Below are 19,579 nucleotides of genomic sequence, written 5' to 3' on the forward strand. Positions count from 1 at the left end.
ACAGTAGCCATTTAGGCGTAAGAGTATTCTTTCTGTTCTTCCATTATCCAGTTGGACCACCGGACAGCGGAGACAGTTGAATTGTCATTGTTGAGTTATTTATAGAACAGCAGCCCGATGTGTCTTGCAGAGCAGAGCAGTTGTATGGATGAATCGATCTTATTTCGACCGTGGATCGATCTCCATCGCTGATGATTGTTGCGTGGACGTAGCTATTCTGTAACAACACAAAGATGGTCAATGAGGGCCCTGAGTTTTGAACTCACGATCGATCGCTTACTAAGCGAACGCGCAACCAATGTGGCTACGGAGACCCCCGCACCAAAACAACCGAAACAAAAAACTTTTTGAAGAACTAAATCTAACTGATTCACCAGAAATATGTAAACAGAAACTATCGGAACTATGTTCGAAGTTCAATGATATATTTGCTTTAGAAGGAGACACATTATCAAGTAACAATTTCTATAAGCAGAAAATAAATTTGTATGACAATACACCAGTATACATTAAAAATTACCGTTCACCCGAGGTTCATCGGCAAGAAATTAATTCACAAGTAAACAAACTATTGAATGACAACATAATTCAACCGTCCGTATCACCATATAACTCTCCCATGCTTTTGGTACCAAAGAAGTCCACAACTGACTCACAAAATTGGCGTTCAGTCGTAGATTTCAGGCAACTAAATAAAAAAATCGTTGTCGACAAATTCCCGCTACCTAGAATTGATGATATTTTAGATCAGCTAGGTAGAGCAAAATATTTTACAACTTTAGACTTGTTGAACAAGTTGAACTTGATGAACATACTAAACAAATTCACCGCTTTCTCTACGCCAACTGGTCATTTCGAATTTAACAGATTACCGCTCGGTTTGAACATATCACCGAACAATTTTCAAAGAATGATGACCATTGCCCTGAGTGGATTACCACCAGAGGAGTGTACGGATGCTCGGATGTACATTTCTTCCGAACCATTAGGTATGGGAGGAAAATTCGCAAAACCGTAACATGAATGGAAATTAAGTAAAAGGCACATACTCAATACTGCGGAACGCCTGGTAACGAATGAATCCACAGAAAATTATCAACCGAATTCTCGCATTCCTATGGTAATAATTCAAACGTGACCCATCTAATCCACCCCAATAAAAGCGCTACACTCTAATTACTATACTTCTAAAACACTGTATTATTCAATTGGTTATATCAAAATTGCGAGCAGATGGGAAACGGGCCGACCGATCAATTCATCTTCTTCCGAAATGGAGAAAGCCTACAACGAATCTCAGCGCAACAGTTGTTAAGTATTCCATCTCGAGTCTGTTTGACGTGCATAGTTATACCTCCCCCACAGCGAGTTACAGGCCTGGAAGCGTACGTGAACGTAATGCTGAACACACACCAGACCCAGGCATTCCGTCATTGGTTTACCAGAATTTCAAAGCAGCTCAAATAGAATCTGACACTCGTCGGATTCAAGTGCGAGTGCTTTACTTCATCCTTCGCGTGGGCTCTGTAATGAAGCCGTGGTTGGATTGGTCTCGAAAAAGCCACCTGGAAATATCTACCTAATTTCGTCTGGCGGAAATCTCACCCTACAACGAAATGTATCAGTATAGCGATGGGGCTGTTTTGGGCATAGCTTGATTAGGTTGCGTGAATGTTGGAATGGATGTCAATATGCTCACCTCAGGGAGGTGTCTACATCGAGTTATATACAAGGAAACACCGCACATGTGGAAACAATTTTAGGATGTGAGTGACTGAAAAAAACAGTCATGATCAGCATTAGCCAGCAAATGTGCATACGAAGGTTGTCATTTCACCACTCGAAACCTCTCTTATTGTCTCCTATTCATGCTTTCAATTATTCGATACTTTTCAATTTTATGCCAAACTCTAAACATATTGATTCCTGTTCAAAGTCCGAGAATATTCAATGATTTACCCGGTTCCGCAACCAATCAAATCCAAACAACTCTTCGAAATTTTAACAGACTCTAACAGGGATTACATTATCACAATCCCCCGGAGCAACAACTGGAAGGAATGGAACGCTCATAGTAATATACCGTAATTGTTTTTTGCATGATTGCAAATTTCTATATCGTTTCAAGTCATGAGGTTTATTCCGCGAAATACAACCATAATGTAACTGTGCAACACTGAGGTAGCAATAGATTGATGAAAATCAGACTGAATTGGATGCTTGTGGAAAAATCGCAGTTGCTCCCCAAGCCAAAAAGAAGTAAATCAATTAAGATTGGTCCGTACCTTCCGGCGTATGACCAAAAAAAAAATCCAAAATTACATCATCGAAAATTGAATGAAAACGGTCAGTCAAAAACAATTTTTTTTTCACAGAAAAAAATTTCATCGGGAAAAACTCAAATGTCGTACGTTGGATGGTGGGTGGATTTCTACATCCATCGTAAAGGGTAAATATTTAATAAACTTATCATCGCTGTTTTTTTTTCGTACGAAGTTGGAATAACGAAAATTTCATTATTCCAACTCGCTGCAGAAAATATTGCGCAAACAAAAATATCAATTCCGTGCCGCGTTTTCCACGAATCACGGAGAAATCACAAAATTTATTACCTTAACGTGAGCGACTCCCCCGCCGCCGGTTTGTGGCTCATCCCCCGCGTTATCATCTCACCGAGCACGTCAAGCACTTCCGTCCGATTAAGCTCGCCAATCACAGTCGCATTGTACTCGGTGGACCACGGAAAGCGCCGTATCGTGGCCTGGGTACAATTGATGAGCCGCTCCAGCTCGACTGTTTCGCTCATGTTCTGTCGATCCGTGTCACCCCGTCACATTCACTCGAACTCTACCGGTTAGCGGAATATCGCCACATTTGACAACTCGATCATCACTAATTGAACAATGCACCATTGATTTAAGCTATACACAACAAGTAACGTGCTTTTCGACGAGAACAAATTCCACACAGAAACACACATCACCTCACGACTGAATTTTTGACGACATCACGACGCCACACGCACTAACCGATTCCAAACAAGAGCCTGAAATGAAAAATTAATAAGGCTTAATTAGTTTTCGATACTTGTCACGTTCGTTAAATTGATTCATGGTTGCATTTACAAGCATACGTGTTTCCATATGAACTGATAATCACAAAGGTCTGGTATTAAATTTCCATTATCAAGGATATTTCTGTATAAGCAGATGCTAATCCATCTCTTCGAAGCAAACATAAACAACGAGGCTATTGGAATTACCATTCTATTGGATAGTAGTAATCGTATTTATGAAGCCCAGTAAATAATTAGGTTATATTATGGTATGGTATAAAGAATTTGCAGGTCGTTCTGTCCTACCTAATCTTGGATATATATGGAATGGACAATACTGTTTTCCACACCTTTTGACGTAGGACTACGTCTTTGATTTCTATATACAGGTGTCATTCTCCGAAAAATGTAACGTTTATTAAGAGTTCTCAAATGCATATTACGCTGAATCGTTCTTACGATATATGTTATCAGCCATTCCATGCCAAACCGATATAGTGGTTCTCAGATTTTCGTCAAAAGTGGAAGTTTTGTTCTTCATCGCAAATTATTAGACCCGTATTTTTTTATTTTTTTGTTAGGGAGACCATTTCCATTGTAGGGTGGTCCGAAAAATCCATTTTTTCGCATTTTTGCCAAAATGACTTTTTTTCAAAAATTCACAACTTTCGAACCACTGGACTAATTCAGATGTTCGACATATCAAATTAAAGCCAATTAGCTGGACTTTCTTGGAAAAATACTACAGTTGCGGAAAATTTGAATCATGTTTTCATTATTATTGATTGTATTTGTTTTTTATAGTTTCCATGGACTCGGGACCAAAGGTGCTATATTTTTTTATATTTTTTCTGGAAAGCTGAGGATTTTTCACATAACATATCTCGAAACCAGGGAGGGATTTTTTTTTCGTTTTCGAGTTATGATTTTTCAAAGTTAACCGATGGTCCGAAAAATAATTTTTCCCATTTTTTCCACTACAAAATCATAACTTTTGATCTACTGGACCGATTCAAATGATCAATATATCAAATTAAAGCCAATGAACTAGTCTTATTTGCAAAAATATTACATTCTTAATTAAAATGGATTTTGTTTTCGTAATTATTGATTACATTTGTTTTTTATAGCTTACATCGTTTCGGGACCAAGAGCGCCATATTTTTTTATATTTTTTTCCTGAAAGCTGAGGTTTTTTTCACATAATATATCCAAATACCAAAGAGGTGTTATTTTTCGTTTTTGAGTTATGATTTTTCAAAGTTAACATGTTTTCAGTTTTCGTTCAATGTTTATATGCGACTAGACTGGATGTATGTGACTATAATCCAATTAATTGGCAAGTGTGTTATTTTTTCAAAAAAGTCTGGCTGGTAGACTTTAATTTGATATATTTGATATATCATCTGAACTTCTTTCCCATGTTTGCAACACAAAATTGTGTTCCATAATTCGTTCTACCAAACAAATTAGCAATAACTTTTTCGAATGTAAACATGCAAGGTTTCATGCATCACTCAAATTGTATGCAAGATTTCATGAAAGCTACGATAAAAGTGTCACCCATACAATTATCGTCCGTTAATTGGGCCGGAAAATCAACTCAATTATCGAATTTCACTCGCAAACTGGGCTGCAAAACAACAAAAAGCAATAAAGTATACCGGGGCAAATTGAAATTCGAGGTAAGTTAAAACGGAAATCATAACTTTTACATATGATTGTGGATTGATGTGATAAAAATAAATAGCAGGCCTTATCTTTCAACTCACATAATGACATCCATTACCAGAAGATTTGAATGCTTTAATGCAATCCGTGCCTACGTTTAGTTTTCCTTGTTACGTGAAATCAAAACAAACATTTTTGCGCGATGACTCAATCAGTTCGAATACACTGATTTTTTGAAAAATATTGCCACAGTTGCACGTCAGTTAATCAAATAGGGATAATCAAGTGTAGTGGGTTTGAAAACTAAACTGAAAATGGTTTTCGTATTGCTCCGAGCATTTAAACTCACCCCATGGTTTTTTCAACCCTGGGGTAAGTTGGAACCAGTGACAATCGGCTATTTTTAAACATTGTATGAATGAATGATGATACATTTAAAAAATCAGAATCATTCATATTTCGTTCCTCAGTATGCTCTACATAATTTTTGAATACACAGACATGATACAAGTCAAATTTGTTGATTTTGCAACTAGGGGTCGTTCGAATATAACGTAATGCAATTATTTTACTATTTTAGACTCCCTCTTCTCTACATAATATGTAACAAATGGTCATTTTCATAAAAATGTTTAGATTTAGTTGGACTTATTTCTGAATAAGGTCCCCCAAAAGCCATCCAGCCTCCCTTTTTGAATGCGTTTCATAATATTTGAATATTTCAATGATCCCCTAAACCTCATTAGTGGCTGTTTCGAGTGGCTCTACCCAGACATGAAAGCGTCTAAAATAGTATTCTTGATGGTATTGTTTCGTACATTAATTCCTAGTATGTAGTGTTCATTCTGTGTATATTAGACATCTCACGTGTACCAAAACACTTTTTTTTTCCAAATGTTTATATGGTATTCTATCAATTTAGTGTTTCAAAAATCAGTTGTAGATAGTTCGAGAAGCCAAACCGCACATTAAACTCATGATAGTTTCGCATTTCAACTCACCCCGCTCTACGGACAAGTTAAAACAATGCATATGAAAACTGAACATTTTCAAAATTAATATTTTTCGAAACATCCAGTGTGAATCCCTTTTTTTTTTCGAAAGTCATCTGTTACACCTTGTATATGCTGCGAACAGAATTCAATTTCATTATTTAATGATTTTTTTAGATAACTCTCAAGTTGAACTTCGAAAAAATCGTTTCAACTTGCCACAGTGTACCTTACTTCAAACTGAAGATGACGTCAATTATTGGTACATAACTGGTTTGCAGCCCACACCCAGACTAACGTTGGCTGAAAACATTTCACCTTTGGCAGAAATGATGCCATTTCGTGTGCTGTAGGGTCAAATGCGCATATAATGAGCTGTTTTAAAAGCTTAAAAATGGTTTGTATGTATGTGAGCAGATATCTCTTTCTGTTTTCTTTTCTCATTTCATTTTGGATTGTGCCAAAAAAAAAGTCCATACGACATCAATGGGGATCGAAACCAAGGCCGACTGGAATGCAAAGATATTTCACACGACCACGCCATCCATATAACTGCTAGCGCTGTTATATAGAAGCGTGATAATATTACACCTCATCATAAAATGAAGTTGGAAAGTGTTTTCTAAGAGGATAAAGCAGAACATGAACAAGAATATATCTTTCTCTGTCTGGGCCGTGTATTTGGTAAACTATACGAAAAGCTTTCATATGCTTTCATTTAAATGTGTCTCCTGTTTCGCTCGCTCATATTGGCTCTAGCATATATATTATACAAATGATATACATGCATTGGGGAGCAGAACATTTTCTGTTGTTTTTCAGCTCATTTAATGTAATAAATCGGGACGCCATAACATGTGCTAATAATTAACTATGGGTGTAGTTGCACGGTTGCACGCCCTGTTAATGATAAGTCCAGTTGAAGATAGTTCAGTTAGCGAATGGCTGCTGTATATGATGGGCTGACGAAAATCTAAAGCGAGTGTCTTCCGGGTTGCAGCATCATGGGCAATTGTACAGGTATAACTATACCGATTATGATATTCCTAAGCTCATCAATAACGTCAATGGTACTTTTCAATCAGCTCTACTTTGCGAACTTTATGATGAGGCAAGAATGTTATTGGTGATCATGTGATCATGTTGGATAATTTATGTCTTGAGAGCTACGTGCAACGATTCGCTGATGCTGACCTTGATGTGAAACACCTTAAAATCGATTTGTCGTGACTTCTCTATTGAACTCGTGAAACAGATTTCAAAGCGTTTTGTATTCAGCGATCCGGTTCTCAAACCTGCGGCTTTGATAAACCCTCAAAATCGCGTCAAGCTTCCAGCCTTAATGATTTGATGCGCCTATTTCCTCAGTTCGTTGAAGCAGGTAATATAAGGCTTGGATAACGAATGCAGACTAAAGCCTCTTTCAGTTATAACTTGGTCGCATAAAGTAGGACATCTCTCAGCATAGAAATAACGTACAAAAAAGGGACGGATGTCATTTTGTAAGTCTTTTAATGAAATTTAAGGAAAAATACATGTAAATTATGTTTGGGCGAATTTTCGAACTTTTCGTGTGATACCACCTATCATTTTTTGCACAGTACTGCTTATAACCACATTTGCTAAACCTAAAAAATGACATCCTTCCCTTTTTGTACGTTATTTCTATGCTAAGAAATGTTCTACTCTATGCGACCAAATTATAACTGAAACAGGCTATACTCAAGACGAATCTTATGGAGCAAAAATTGAGTGATTCGGATATAACTTGGTCCCAGCTGTTGGATGTCAAAAGGCGTTATGAGAAATTTTTGTATCCCAAGTATCCTTTGTATGCTAAGGTCGTTTTTGATAACATACATCAGCGTGTGTCGAGCGAATATTTTCGCTTTACTATGCCAACAAAACGAAGTCCGGAAATCGGTTGGCACCCACAATTATAGACTCTTTTTTGAAAGCTAAAAACTATGTAACGGCTCAAGGAGGCGCGTCAAGGATGAAATTGACGGAAAATTTAAAAGCAATTTCAACATAACTATGTATAAACATCATACAATTCAGAGGATCATGAGAAAACCTTTTTATGATTTATTTTGTTATATTGATACAACTTTAATAAGAAAAATAGATTCAAAATGACATTTATTTTCATTTTTTTTTCTTAATTATTCGATACAGATTTTTTTCAGAAAATGTTCAGAATTAAATGTGGCAACCCTGGTGATTTGCCTCGAATTAGACATACCGAGGCACCACTCAGTGTCGCATTGGAAGCGATTGTGACCTGTAATTGGACATATCAACAAACACAACACAATGTGAAAAACAAGTTAAAACAAAAAAACATTGATAATCTAACAAATAATCATTAGAAAAGTATGCAAAACACATAATCTAGTAAAATGGTTGGTAAATGGTTGAAAACACTCCTCAAAATTTATCGTGTTGCAGACACTTGTACAAAGGATGGTTACAAAAATGTCCAATTATTCGTGTCGCATTACAGGTCTGTCCTATTAGCTAGATGCCCAATTAGAGGATAATCACTCTATATTGATCTCACACATATCGTTCCATTAGGGGTTTAGGTACCATTTTGGCGAAAGCTTTTTGGATTGTAGGATTGTAGATTGAATTCATACGATTTCAGTAATCATATCACTACTTGATCGAAGGGCAGTTCGAATCAATTCTATCAGCGCACTATAATTCGGCCGGTTTTTGACGTAGGACTACGCCTTTCAGTAAAGGTTCAAATCAGAAAACAGGTCACGTTTTTATGAAATAATGTTGACGTTCATAACTTTCTTGCTGCATACGAATTTTTGATGATTTGCATTCCATTCGATTCGTAAATTTTCCAACATTTGTTCAATATGTTATACATTACAAAACCCTGGACTGTAAATGGTTTAAATTGATGAAAATTGATGAATTGATGAAGCGCTCCCATTTTCCCATACATTTCGTGATCATTTGTGTGTACCTCTGTGTATATCTTGCTCACGCGGTCAAAGTGTGAAAGCAGAATTTTTTGTATATATTTCTATTAACCAGTCTTGCTCCGGCCAGCGAGCAGTCAACATCATTTCGAATGTTTGATAGCGTACCATCTTGTGAATGAATTTGTTTTGCGATTATGTTTTGTTCGATAATCAAGTTTATCTGAACAAAAACACATAATTAACAGATGGCGAGTCCTCAACTAAACTAGAATATTTCAAAGATCGGATTTTGTTCCGATGCCAACGTTTGTATAAAATAAAATGACGGAATTCTTACTGACGCTTCGCGTCGTATTGCTTCTGATGTTCCAATCGGTGAACTCGGAAGCAGAGGTTCAAGTACAGAACTATCATAACAACTTATAAGTGCAGTACATGACAGAGCCGGCAAAAATCGAGCCCGTATACGTGTTGCGTTCCGATGGGCCATGTATGCACATATCCTTTGTTTTTAATCCAATCTGCCCACGATTAAGCGTATGTGCACAAACCGCCACGCATTTTTTTCCTCTTCTATTTTCCAAGGCAACTCGTTATTCATGGAAAATTCAATTAAGAAAACTTCATATTCAGCCAGAATTAAAAGCGATTAATTTTCTCCTCCATTCGTTCGCAATTATACATAGGCCGCATAAGAGCCTTCCTCAGTTGGTGTAGAAAAAAATCACCAGCTGTAATAACGTTGATAAAAAAGGACAAGTTTCATCTACCAAAGTTCAACTTGTTTTCAATAATGGTCCTATTCACAGATGCATTCCAAAATGTAAAATGTTCCGCCGGTAAATACTGAGACACGCGGCGAAAAAAAAGTGACAAACTCCCATTGCATCAGCAAGAGTTTACAAACTCGCGTTACATATCCCCTCTGCCCCATTTAGAGAAAGTTTTCATATATCCGTTTGAATGTACAGTGATACACTCAATAACTGGAACTTATATCTTGTTCGAGCGACAGAGTGACAGAATGGCGATGTTTTCCGAGCTTCCAAATCTGCTTCTTTTCCGGGTGGAAGCAATTCGCAGTGTTTCAAATTCGGAGATTATATACATAGTTTCAAATTTTCGTCCAAATATGTTCACTTCTCAGCGCGCGCGTCACATGGATTACGAATCCTTTCGTCAATGCTAGTTTCACTCCAGTGAACGAGGAAAAAGTTTCGTAATTATCCGTTGGATAATGAATCGTTGCAGTTTTTGACAAAATTACACTTGCTTTTGATGAACACATATTAGACTTCTGATTCTTGAGTGTTTTCGCGATATTTTCCACAACTTTGCAACTTCATAGCATCGTGTCGACCAAATTAGCCAAAGTGCTTCCCTTCTAATGAATCATATTCCATTAGAAGGGGAGCCGGAAACTTTTCGAGCTCATGATATAACGTTTTTATTCGAAACGTGCAAACTTAAATAAATCTGCAGTTGAAATTCAATTATGTCGGTGTTTTCTAGTGCGCAAATAAACAAAGTAAAAAATATACAAAAGACAACAACCCGATATAAAACCCGCGTCCGACTTCAATTCGTACCGCCCAATAGCAATGCTGTCTTGTATACGGAAATTGTTGGAGAAAATGATCTTGTTTCGCCTTGATCGATGGGTTGAAACGAATGGCCTACTCTCAGATACACAATATGGGTTCCGCAGGGGCAAGGGGACGAATGATTGTCTTGCGTTGCTTTCTTCAGAAATTCAAATGGCTTACGCCGAAAAAAAACAAATGGTTTCAGTATTCTTGGACATAAAGGGGGCCTTTGATTCTGTTTCAATAGAGGTTTTGTCAGACAAATTACACTCTCGGGGTCTGCCGCCTCTATTGAATAATATGTTATATAACTTGCTTTGTGAGAAACATTTGAACTTTTCTCACGGAGATTCGGCAGTAAGTCGGTTCTCTTACATGGGCCTCCCCCAGGGCTCATGTTTAAGCCCCCTTTTGTACAACTTCTATGTAAGCGACATCGACAATTGCCTTACACAAAATTGCAGCCTAAGACAACTTGCAGATGATGGAGTGGTGTCTGTCGTAGGATCTAACGAATCCGACCTGCAAGGACCCTTACAAGATACTTTGAACAATTTTTCAACCTGGGCCATTGGGCTAGGGATCGAATTCTCCACGGAGAAAACAGAGATGGTGGTTTTTTCTAGGAAGCAAAGACCAGCAAAACCAAAGCTTCAACTTTTGGGTAAACCGATCACTCATGCTATGTCATTTAAGTATCTTGGGGTCTGGTTCGACTCCAAATGTACTTGGGGGGCCCATATTAGGTATCTGAGTAAAAAATGCCAACAAAGAATAAACTTTCTCCGTACAATTACCGGCACCTGGTGGGGAGCCCATCCCGAAGATCTTATAATGTTGTATCGAACAACTATTCTCTCAGTGATGGAGTATGGCAGTTTCTGTTTTCAATCAGCTGCCAAAACACACCTCATTAAACTCGAGCGAATTCAGTATCTTTGTCTCCGTATCGCGTTGGGATGTATGCCCTCAACGCATACCATGAGTCTCGAGGTTTTGGCAGGCCTACTCCCACTAAAAGATCGCTTCAATTTATTATCTCTTCGGTTCTTCATCCGGTGTAAGGTTATGAACCCATTGGTGATCGGAAATTTTGAGCAGCTGATCGGGCTAAATTTTCACTCCGGATTCATGAGTTCATATCATGAATTCATCTCCATGCAGGTTGATCCTTCTTCGTATATTCCCAACCGTGTTTGTTTCCCTGACTACATCAATTCCTCTGTGCATTTTGATCTGTCCATGAAGCAAGATATCCATGGATATTCAGATTACCAACGATCGAGGATCGCTCCAACGATCTTCGATGAAAAGTATGGGGGTATCAATTGTGATAATATGTACTTTACTGATGGGTCCACTATAAACGAGTCCACAGGATTTGGAGTGTTCAACGAATTTTTTAGCACCTCACACAGTCTTCAGAATCCTTGCTCAGTGTATATTGCTGAATTGGCAGCAATTCATTGGGCGCTGGACAGCGTCGCCTCACGACCTGTTGAACACTATTACATTGTAACGGATAGTCTTAGCTCTGTCGAAGCTATCCGTTCAGTGAGGCCGGAAAAGCACTCGCCGTACTTCCTTGAGAGAATACGAGAAATTTTGAGTGCTTTATCCAGACGCTGCTATGTCATTACCTTTGTCTGGATCCCTTCACATTGCTCAATTCCGGGTAATGAGAGGGCTGACTCATTAGCAAAGGTAGGTGCAATTGAAGGCGAAAATTATCAGCGTCAAATCGCCTTCAATGAATTTTATTCTTTAGTTCGTAAAAATACCACCGTTAACTGGCAACGCAAATGGAACGAAGATGAATTGGGCCGGTGGTTTCACTCAATTTCCCCTAAGGTTAGCCTCAAACCGTAGTTCAAAAGTCTGGAGTCGGGACTTTATTCGCACCTTCTCCCGACTCATGTCCAATCACTGTTCGTTAGATGCGCTACTCTTTCGTTTCAATCTTGCCAGTAGCAATCTCTGTGTTTGTGGCCAAGGTTACCACGACATCGAGCACGTTGTTTGGTCGTGCGAGGTGTATCTTGTTGCCAGATCGAATTTAGAAAACTCCCTTCGGACCCGAGGTAGACAGCCCAATGTACCGGTGAGAGATGTGTTGGCTCGGTTAGACCTCGATTACATGTCCCTAATATATGTTTTCCTTAAAACTATCGATCTTCGTGTGTGATTGTCCGTACACCCTTATCCTCTCCTTTTTTTTTCCTTCGCGAGCGACTGTTTCCCTTCTGACTAACTATAGAATAAGCTGAAATGTATATACATAATAGATATAATAATAGATTTAAGAATTGAGTATGATGAGCGTGAGTGTGAATGCGAGTGTGAACATTGTACAATATCCTTATATCCCCTCCTTTTTCAAAAGAAACTATGTCACCCTTCTAATCTCGAGTCGACCGCGAGTAATCGGTTTCCTACTTTATTAACCCTAGATTTAAGGAAACATGTTGATATATACTAATAAAAGTATAGCTAAGAGTTCGGCTCCTTTAAACCTATGTAACTGAGCCTGTAAAAATAAATTACTTAAATAAAAAAAAAACAACCCGATATGACTTAAAATTCTGTAATCAATTTGATAAATGTGGCCATGCTCATTTTTGCTCTTTTATAATTTGGAATATGCGACTATACTCATTTGGTCTCTTCATACGTATTATTTGGGAATTCTTGGAAATTGAAAAACTTCTGAGAAAATAAGAAAACAAAACAATATTCAATTTAACCATATCTGGCATCCCTGCTTTCCTCATTGGCTTTATTTACATTGGCGGTTTGTCTCACGAACGAGTGTTGTTGAGTTTAGCGCAAGTTCTTATTTGAAACATTCAAGATACTGTAGCTTGATCAAAAACTACCTTGATCAAAAAGTTCCCGGAATCACCATCGTGTGGCGCTCTCAGCCACCTGTTTTAATTTTTCTTTTTTTTTTTGTAGGTTAGCACATTTGTCATTGACATTCTATCAAATTGTAGTGTTATAGTTTTACATTTCTAAAAGTTACGCTGTATTGTGCGTGCGTCGATTTTGTACAATTTTCAAATGCACACAACCATCGTTATTAGTGAACATTTGGCTAAAAACAAAACGAATACCATACAGTAAATCGCATATCGAATATAATAAATGTTTCGAGGATTGGATCATGCGCTGGCATAAGTGCGTTGCAGTCGATGGGGAGTAGGGTAACTTGGGGAGATTTGGACATACAGAGTGATTTGGACAACCCCTTTATCTCAAAAATTACGGCTCAGCTTGGATTTTTAATAATGTCATCTCCTTCTATTGTTGAACCGTAGGCACCTAACGTAACAAAACTTTAGTTAAATTTAACAGGTGGAGGGAAATGGTATCATGAACACAGCAAGCACTTTGATTGCCAGAAAATGTGAAAATGTGAAAATGTTTCCCGATCGTGTTGTAAAGTTCTGTTCGAGGAACAATTTGATGCAGCGAAAATGTAAGTTTGATAACAATAAATGGAATTAATTGCATTTTAATTTTCGCATGTTGTATGGGGTGATATGGACGCGTTTCTGTGGAGTGAATTGGTCCTACAGGTTTGAAGCTTTTCTTTGGTCTAATTGATTCTAGATGCCGCTGAATTACAAAGAAAGGATGGACAGACAACGTTGGAAGAGGAAGGAGCTTGAAAGAAGAACGTAGGCCATCAAGGACGGATTTTTTTTGACCAAGCATCGAAAGAATTTCGAGAGAATTCGAAATGGTCTCAATGCAATTTTTCTGGTCTGGAATCTGGCCAAGACACCTGGTATCGATCAGGTGAACACTTCTACTGATTGTAACATTATCCCAAAATACTTTACATAAACATACATATGTTTTGACGTAGGACTACGTCTTTCATTTCTATACCGGATGTAAAATCAAAGTTTCGAAAACGAAAGCGTTACGCCGGAGACCGAGATTTTGAGCGTTAATAGCTCCTAAACAACTGAGCGAAATGGTATGATAAACACTTCATTTGAAAGATAAAATATCTACGCGTAATATACTTGTTACTTTTTGATCCAAAAATTTGTTTCAATAGTCTTAAAATTGCTTTCAAAACAGACTTTTGGAATCACCAATCGATATATAAGCGAGCGCCGCTCGGAAATCCACTTAGTTATAATTGAACAGCAAGTGAGGTACCATCGCAAGAATGATGGATGTTTCCCTAACACAGACTTCAAAACCATGGAGCCTGGGGAAATCGGCATTACAAAATAGATACAAGCAGCGGGTACTTTTGTACTTGTTTGCGCTTTTGCAAGTCGGAATATTTCCCTAACACAGATTTCAAAACCATGGAGTCTGGGGAAATTGGCAGTGCTAAATAGATGCAAGCAGCGAGTACATTTGTACTCGTTTGCGCTTTTGCAAATCGGAATGTTCTCCTAACACAGACTTCAAAACCATGAAGCCTGGGGAAATCGGCGTGGCAAAATAGATACAAGCAGCGGGTACTTTTTTACTACTTTGTGTTTCTGCAAATCGGGATGTTTCCCTAACACAGACTTCTAAACCATAGAGCCTGGGGAAATTGGCATTGCAAATAAGATGCAAGCTGCGAGTACTTTTGTACTCGCTTGCGTTTTTCCAAACCGGAATGTGTTTTCCCAACACAGATTCCGGAACCAATAAGTTGGGAAAATCGACATTCCAGATCTCGGCAATGGTTTTTATACCCCCATGCATTTTTACACTCCGGAATGAGTTTTGCTAACACGGTCTACAAAAGCGGGTACAAATGCAACGCCAAAGCTCGGTCATTCAAGACTGCATGCCCCTTTATGTCGCCAGCTCACTGAACTTCTACGCATACCGTTTGATAATTAGGCAAAATGTTAATAACTATTTGCTGCGATAACCACTACCATAATGCATGAATTGACCTAAATTGGAATTTGTTTGCAGTTGAATTCGTGAATTGTTTCATTCATTCACTAGTTTAATCAATAATTTAATCAACAGCTTTGCGCAGCGGCGTTATTGTACCCAATGAGAAACATTCGAATTGCGATTATTGCTAATTGAAAAAAACACAAATGATTACTAAGCCAACGGCAGTCCTACGTCAACCTTGCGGTTATATCATAGGTATAATCCATCCATAGTTTTTTTCGATGAAACACACACTGAATCAAATCACCCAAATGAATCAATCAAATGACATTTTTTATTTAGACCGTATTGGTTTGGAAATATTAGGCGATTTGCTTAGGGGTTCCAAATTTCCCCCATTTCCCCTACTTTGAATGATACAATATCGATATTGATGCATAATCTTGTATTTTTCTTTTCTTGAATAAATTCCTGGAACTTTTTGATCACGGTGGTATTTTAAGTAGAAAGTATTATTGTTGTACTAATGATTATTAATTACACTTGATATTTACTGAACTTCATGTCTATTTATTGATGAGAAAATGATGTCAAGTTTACTCACTTAACTAACCGCAAAGCTTTTGGATTGGTAAGTTTTTGTACGAAAAAAAATAAGATAAATTTTTTAAATAAATTCAACTATATGCGTCGATGGTATACCTTCATTCGGGGAAAGGAGGTTTCTAATCGAAAATAGTTTGAGAATCACTGCTTTAAAGTGTTGCTGGGAAGTTTTCAGTAATTTCAAGTGTTATCACTTATCAAATCAGAAAATTTGCAGCCATTCCATGCCAAACCGATAAATTGGTTCTCAGATTTTCGTGAAAAGTGGTAGTTTTGAGAACAAACGCTTCTATATCCCGTATTTTTCGTTCTATATCTCGCATAAAAAATAAAAAAAAGTTTAATGAAAAATTGTTTCATGAGGATGACCATTTCCATTTTATGGTTGTTCGAAAAATCAACCTTTTTCTCTTTTTTCCAAAAGTTCACAACTTTTGAACTACTGAGCTACTGGACCGATCATAACTCAATAAATAAAAATACGAATCTAATATTTTGCGATAAGGAACAAAACCACCACTTTCCACGAAAATCTGAGAACCACTATATTGTTTTGGCATGGAATGGCTGATATATGAAAACATGGGTGTGTGTAAAATAATTTTCCGAAACTTTACCTCATTTGGAATCCTGACATATCGCGTGGTTCGGCATCCCTGTTGTTCGTGCTTTGCCAAAGAAAGTGAGAGGGGATAGTCAGTTGACTGTTTATACTCTAAGCTGTCAACTGACTAAGTCTTAGAGCAAAAAAAAACAAAAACAAAAAAGTGATAATCTACAATAGTGAGTAAGTAAATAAAAAGAGTGCATAAAAAGATTGATAGGATATTAGAATAGGTGTGAGAAAAGCGAAGCAACAATTGTTAGAGAAACAGATTACTTCAGAGATGCGCAAACTAAAGTAGACACTTACGTATAAACGCCACTGCAGTGCAATTTTAATTATCAATTTGAACTTATGCCGTCTCGTATGTTTCGAACTAACCGGGCAATCGATGGAAAACAGGCTTGCTTGCAAGAGGTCGCCGCTTCCCGACTCGGATTGCATCAATTTCAAAAAGATACCCCATAAAAAATGTGCACTACCTCGAAAAAACACCCTGTGCCAAATATCAGCTCAATCGGACTTAATCTTTGACCGCTTTGCGCTACTCTCCCTTGAGTTTTTTGAAAATCGAAAAATCACCCAAGGCGGGAGAAAGGAAATCGGCGTTTTCGAAAACAAATTTTGATGCCAAATGTCTTAAAACTGCATGAAATGTCGAGATCTAGTGTAATCTCGAAAAAAAAGTTTTTGTTAAAAATCGACACCCTGGGACTTTTGAAACTGCCTTTGGGCCTTTGGGCCTGATAAATTAATAGAGAATAATATGCCTCCCTAAATGGATATCGCTACCGAGGTCGACGCTGTAGATCTACATATTAAATATATAACATATTACATATTAGGTATAGAAAAGTTATTTTTCATTCATAATTTCTACATTGAAGGTGTGTTCCTTCCACATGAAAACATTTTAAAGCTTCTGAAAACTGTTTGCTTTTATTTGTTCATTCCACCCTTCAGCGCACAAAAAAGCATTTTTTTATGTCGAAGATGCAGAGATCGAAATTCTCGCTCGGCTGCGAGATATGTATTCAGTTAATCAATCTAGTTTTCGATGAATTGTTCAATGTTGAAATTTTCGTCTCTTTCTTTTCACCGAAAATTCTTTTCAGAGAGAATGAGATGCGAGAATTCTTGAAGTTTAACGAGAATGCTTTTTCATCTCTCATTTAATACTGAAAATATGGAGCGAAAAATCAAAGCTAACTAACTAACCAACGATAACCTGTATAGACGGCATCTAAACGACCTGCATTTGGACAGCGTCTAAATTGTACAAATATTAACCCTTTCAATACGGCAGTGTGCTGCGCCGGAGTGCTACCGCTGAACGGAGCACTGCGCCGAAGAGTATTCATATCGCGCTGGTGTGATCAATGTACAATATCACCCTGATGTCGCCTATAGACGACGCTCATAGCGAAAGGGTTAACCCATCTCATGTTCACTTCACGATGAAATCCTATGTTACCGCATGTTTTCAGTTGTACTCGGCATCAAGAAGTCACTGAAAACCATATCACTTTCTGGCCAATTATAACTCTCCGAGAAAGAAAAATCGGCATTGCGTTTCTCACGATAATCGAAGTGAGCGTATAACATTTTCTCGCCTCCCAACTATTATTACCCTGGGTGAATACGGATGTTTTTCTCTCATATCGGCGAGCATTTCGATCTCTGCGAAAATGTGTTAGGGCAGGATCGTTGATTTCTAATCGGAACTTAGAAAAATTCAGTTGGCGCTTTGGATCGACTAATGGCTTGTAATAAATGTTATTTAACACTTCTGTTCACTTTGGCGGTACAATTGGGATTGATTGGCTTTATTGAACCTAACTTATTATTTGCTAAGTCGAATTCAAATCAAATTGAATATGTTATTCAATCTATTATTTGGCTGCCTATTCATACTGACAGTATTCTACTAATACACGAACCTGTTCAGTTGTATTATTTCAATGTGGTAGTACTAGATCCGACTGTAAAAATCCCTGTCGCTAAGCTTATTTATACTGACAACTGTCACAAGTGTGTGTGTGGTAGTTTGGGTGTGATAGCACACTTTGATACAGACGGCTTCCTCTTCTTCGAGGGAGTATGGTAGAGGCGTGCAAATCAGCTCATCATGGTGAACAGCTCAGATCAGCTCAGCTCATCTAAAAGAGCTGTTTTTTTATGAACAGCTCTTCAGCTCAGTTGTCAGTCGACACATCTGGTGGCGACTTTCAATTTGAGTCCCAAACTCGATAGTGTAATCTCTATCAGATTAGAAGATACGAAGCCAGTTTTACAATGTTAAAATTTGAATGAAAATTTTCACATCATGTTATAAAATTACTTGAAACACGTATCTTATTTAACCATTTGTCTATACATTTCAGACATTTTTACTGAGACGTTTCATTAGAATATAAAGTTGTTTTCAAAAACAATTTTCTTATGAGATTTTTTCAACCCCTACAAAAAAGTGTTTTTCATTTAAATAGAATACTAACTTGATACACAGAAGTTAATTTTCATTCATAATTTTAATTTTAAAAACGTATTCATTCTGCCTGAAAGTCAGTTTTTATCTTTTGCGCCGCCTAAACTAGTAAACAAAGATCAATGCCGTCAACGCGAACATAACAGTTGAAAGACAAGGAACAAATGAAACACGAAGAGCAAAAAAAAAATAAAAGCAAAAGTATAAAATTTTCTCTTTGTTTACCTCCGTTGTTAACACCCTGTAACTCACAACTGAATGGAACAAACAAAAATAGCAAACGATTTTTTTTAGTGTGAAATGTTACCTTTACAACGAGCCTGTACCTGAAATTGTATGATCGATATTACGCGAGATATTGATCACTAAAGCCAGCTATCGAGAAAATAATGGATAAGTTTTCCCCAACCTGATATATAGCACATCAAAATTTTTTATAGAATTTCTGATTCGATTGGTATTCAAATCATCAGAATTCGTTTGCTGTGTAATAAGTTTTTAACGTTAACTATATTTCATAAAAACGTGGCCTGTTTTCTAATTTGGTACCCTTCCTAAAAGACGTAGTTCTACATCAAAAAATGACTGAAAATGTATGTCAGTATATGGTTCGATGAACAGTTTAAAAAAAGTTCAAACGAACAAGAACAAAATATTTTCTCGTCGAGTTTTGTGTCAAAAATATTTGATCAGTACAGGTTGGTCATTTTTATCGGTCAAAAAGTGCCAAATATTTGACCTCCGGTCGAACGTTGTACTTTAACCC

At 37.4% G+C, this 19,579-nt stretch overlaps 1 protein-coding gene across 4 annotated transcripts in view; it reads right to left on the minus strand.

The window, feature by feature from the left end:
• Positions 1-19,579, minus strand: part of LOC129762769 (tachykinin-like peptides receptor 86C) — a 181,347-nt gene that overhangs the window by 153,483 nt on the left and 8,285 nt on the right. For all 4 annotated transcript variants that reach the window (XR_008740713.1, XM_055761306.1, XM_055761297.1 and 1 more), the window contains exon 2: positions 2,613-3,046. Coding sequence is in view for 3 of the 4 variants with exons in the window: in XM_055761306.1 (XP_055617281.1) it covers positions 2,613-2,806 (194 nt within the window). In the remaining variant the exon portion in view is untranslated. The remainder of the gene's footprint in view (positions 1-2,612; positions 3,047-19,579) is intronic.

The sequence above is a fragment of the Toxorhynchites rutilus genome, chromosome 1 (assembly GCF_029784135.1).
Source record: "Toxorhynchites rutilus septentrionalis strain SRP chromosome 1, ASM2978413v1, whole genome shotgun sequence".
Lineage (NCBI taxonomy): Eukaryota > Metazoa > Arthropoda > Insecta > Diptera > Culicidae > Toxorhynchites > Toxorhynchites rutilus.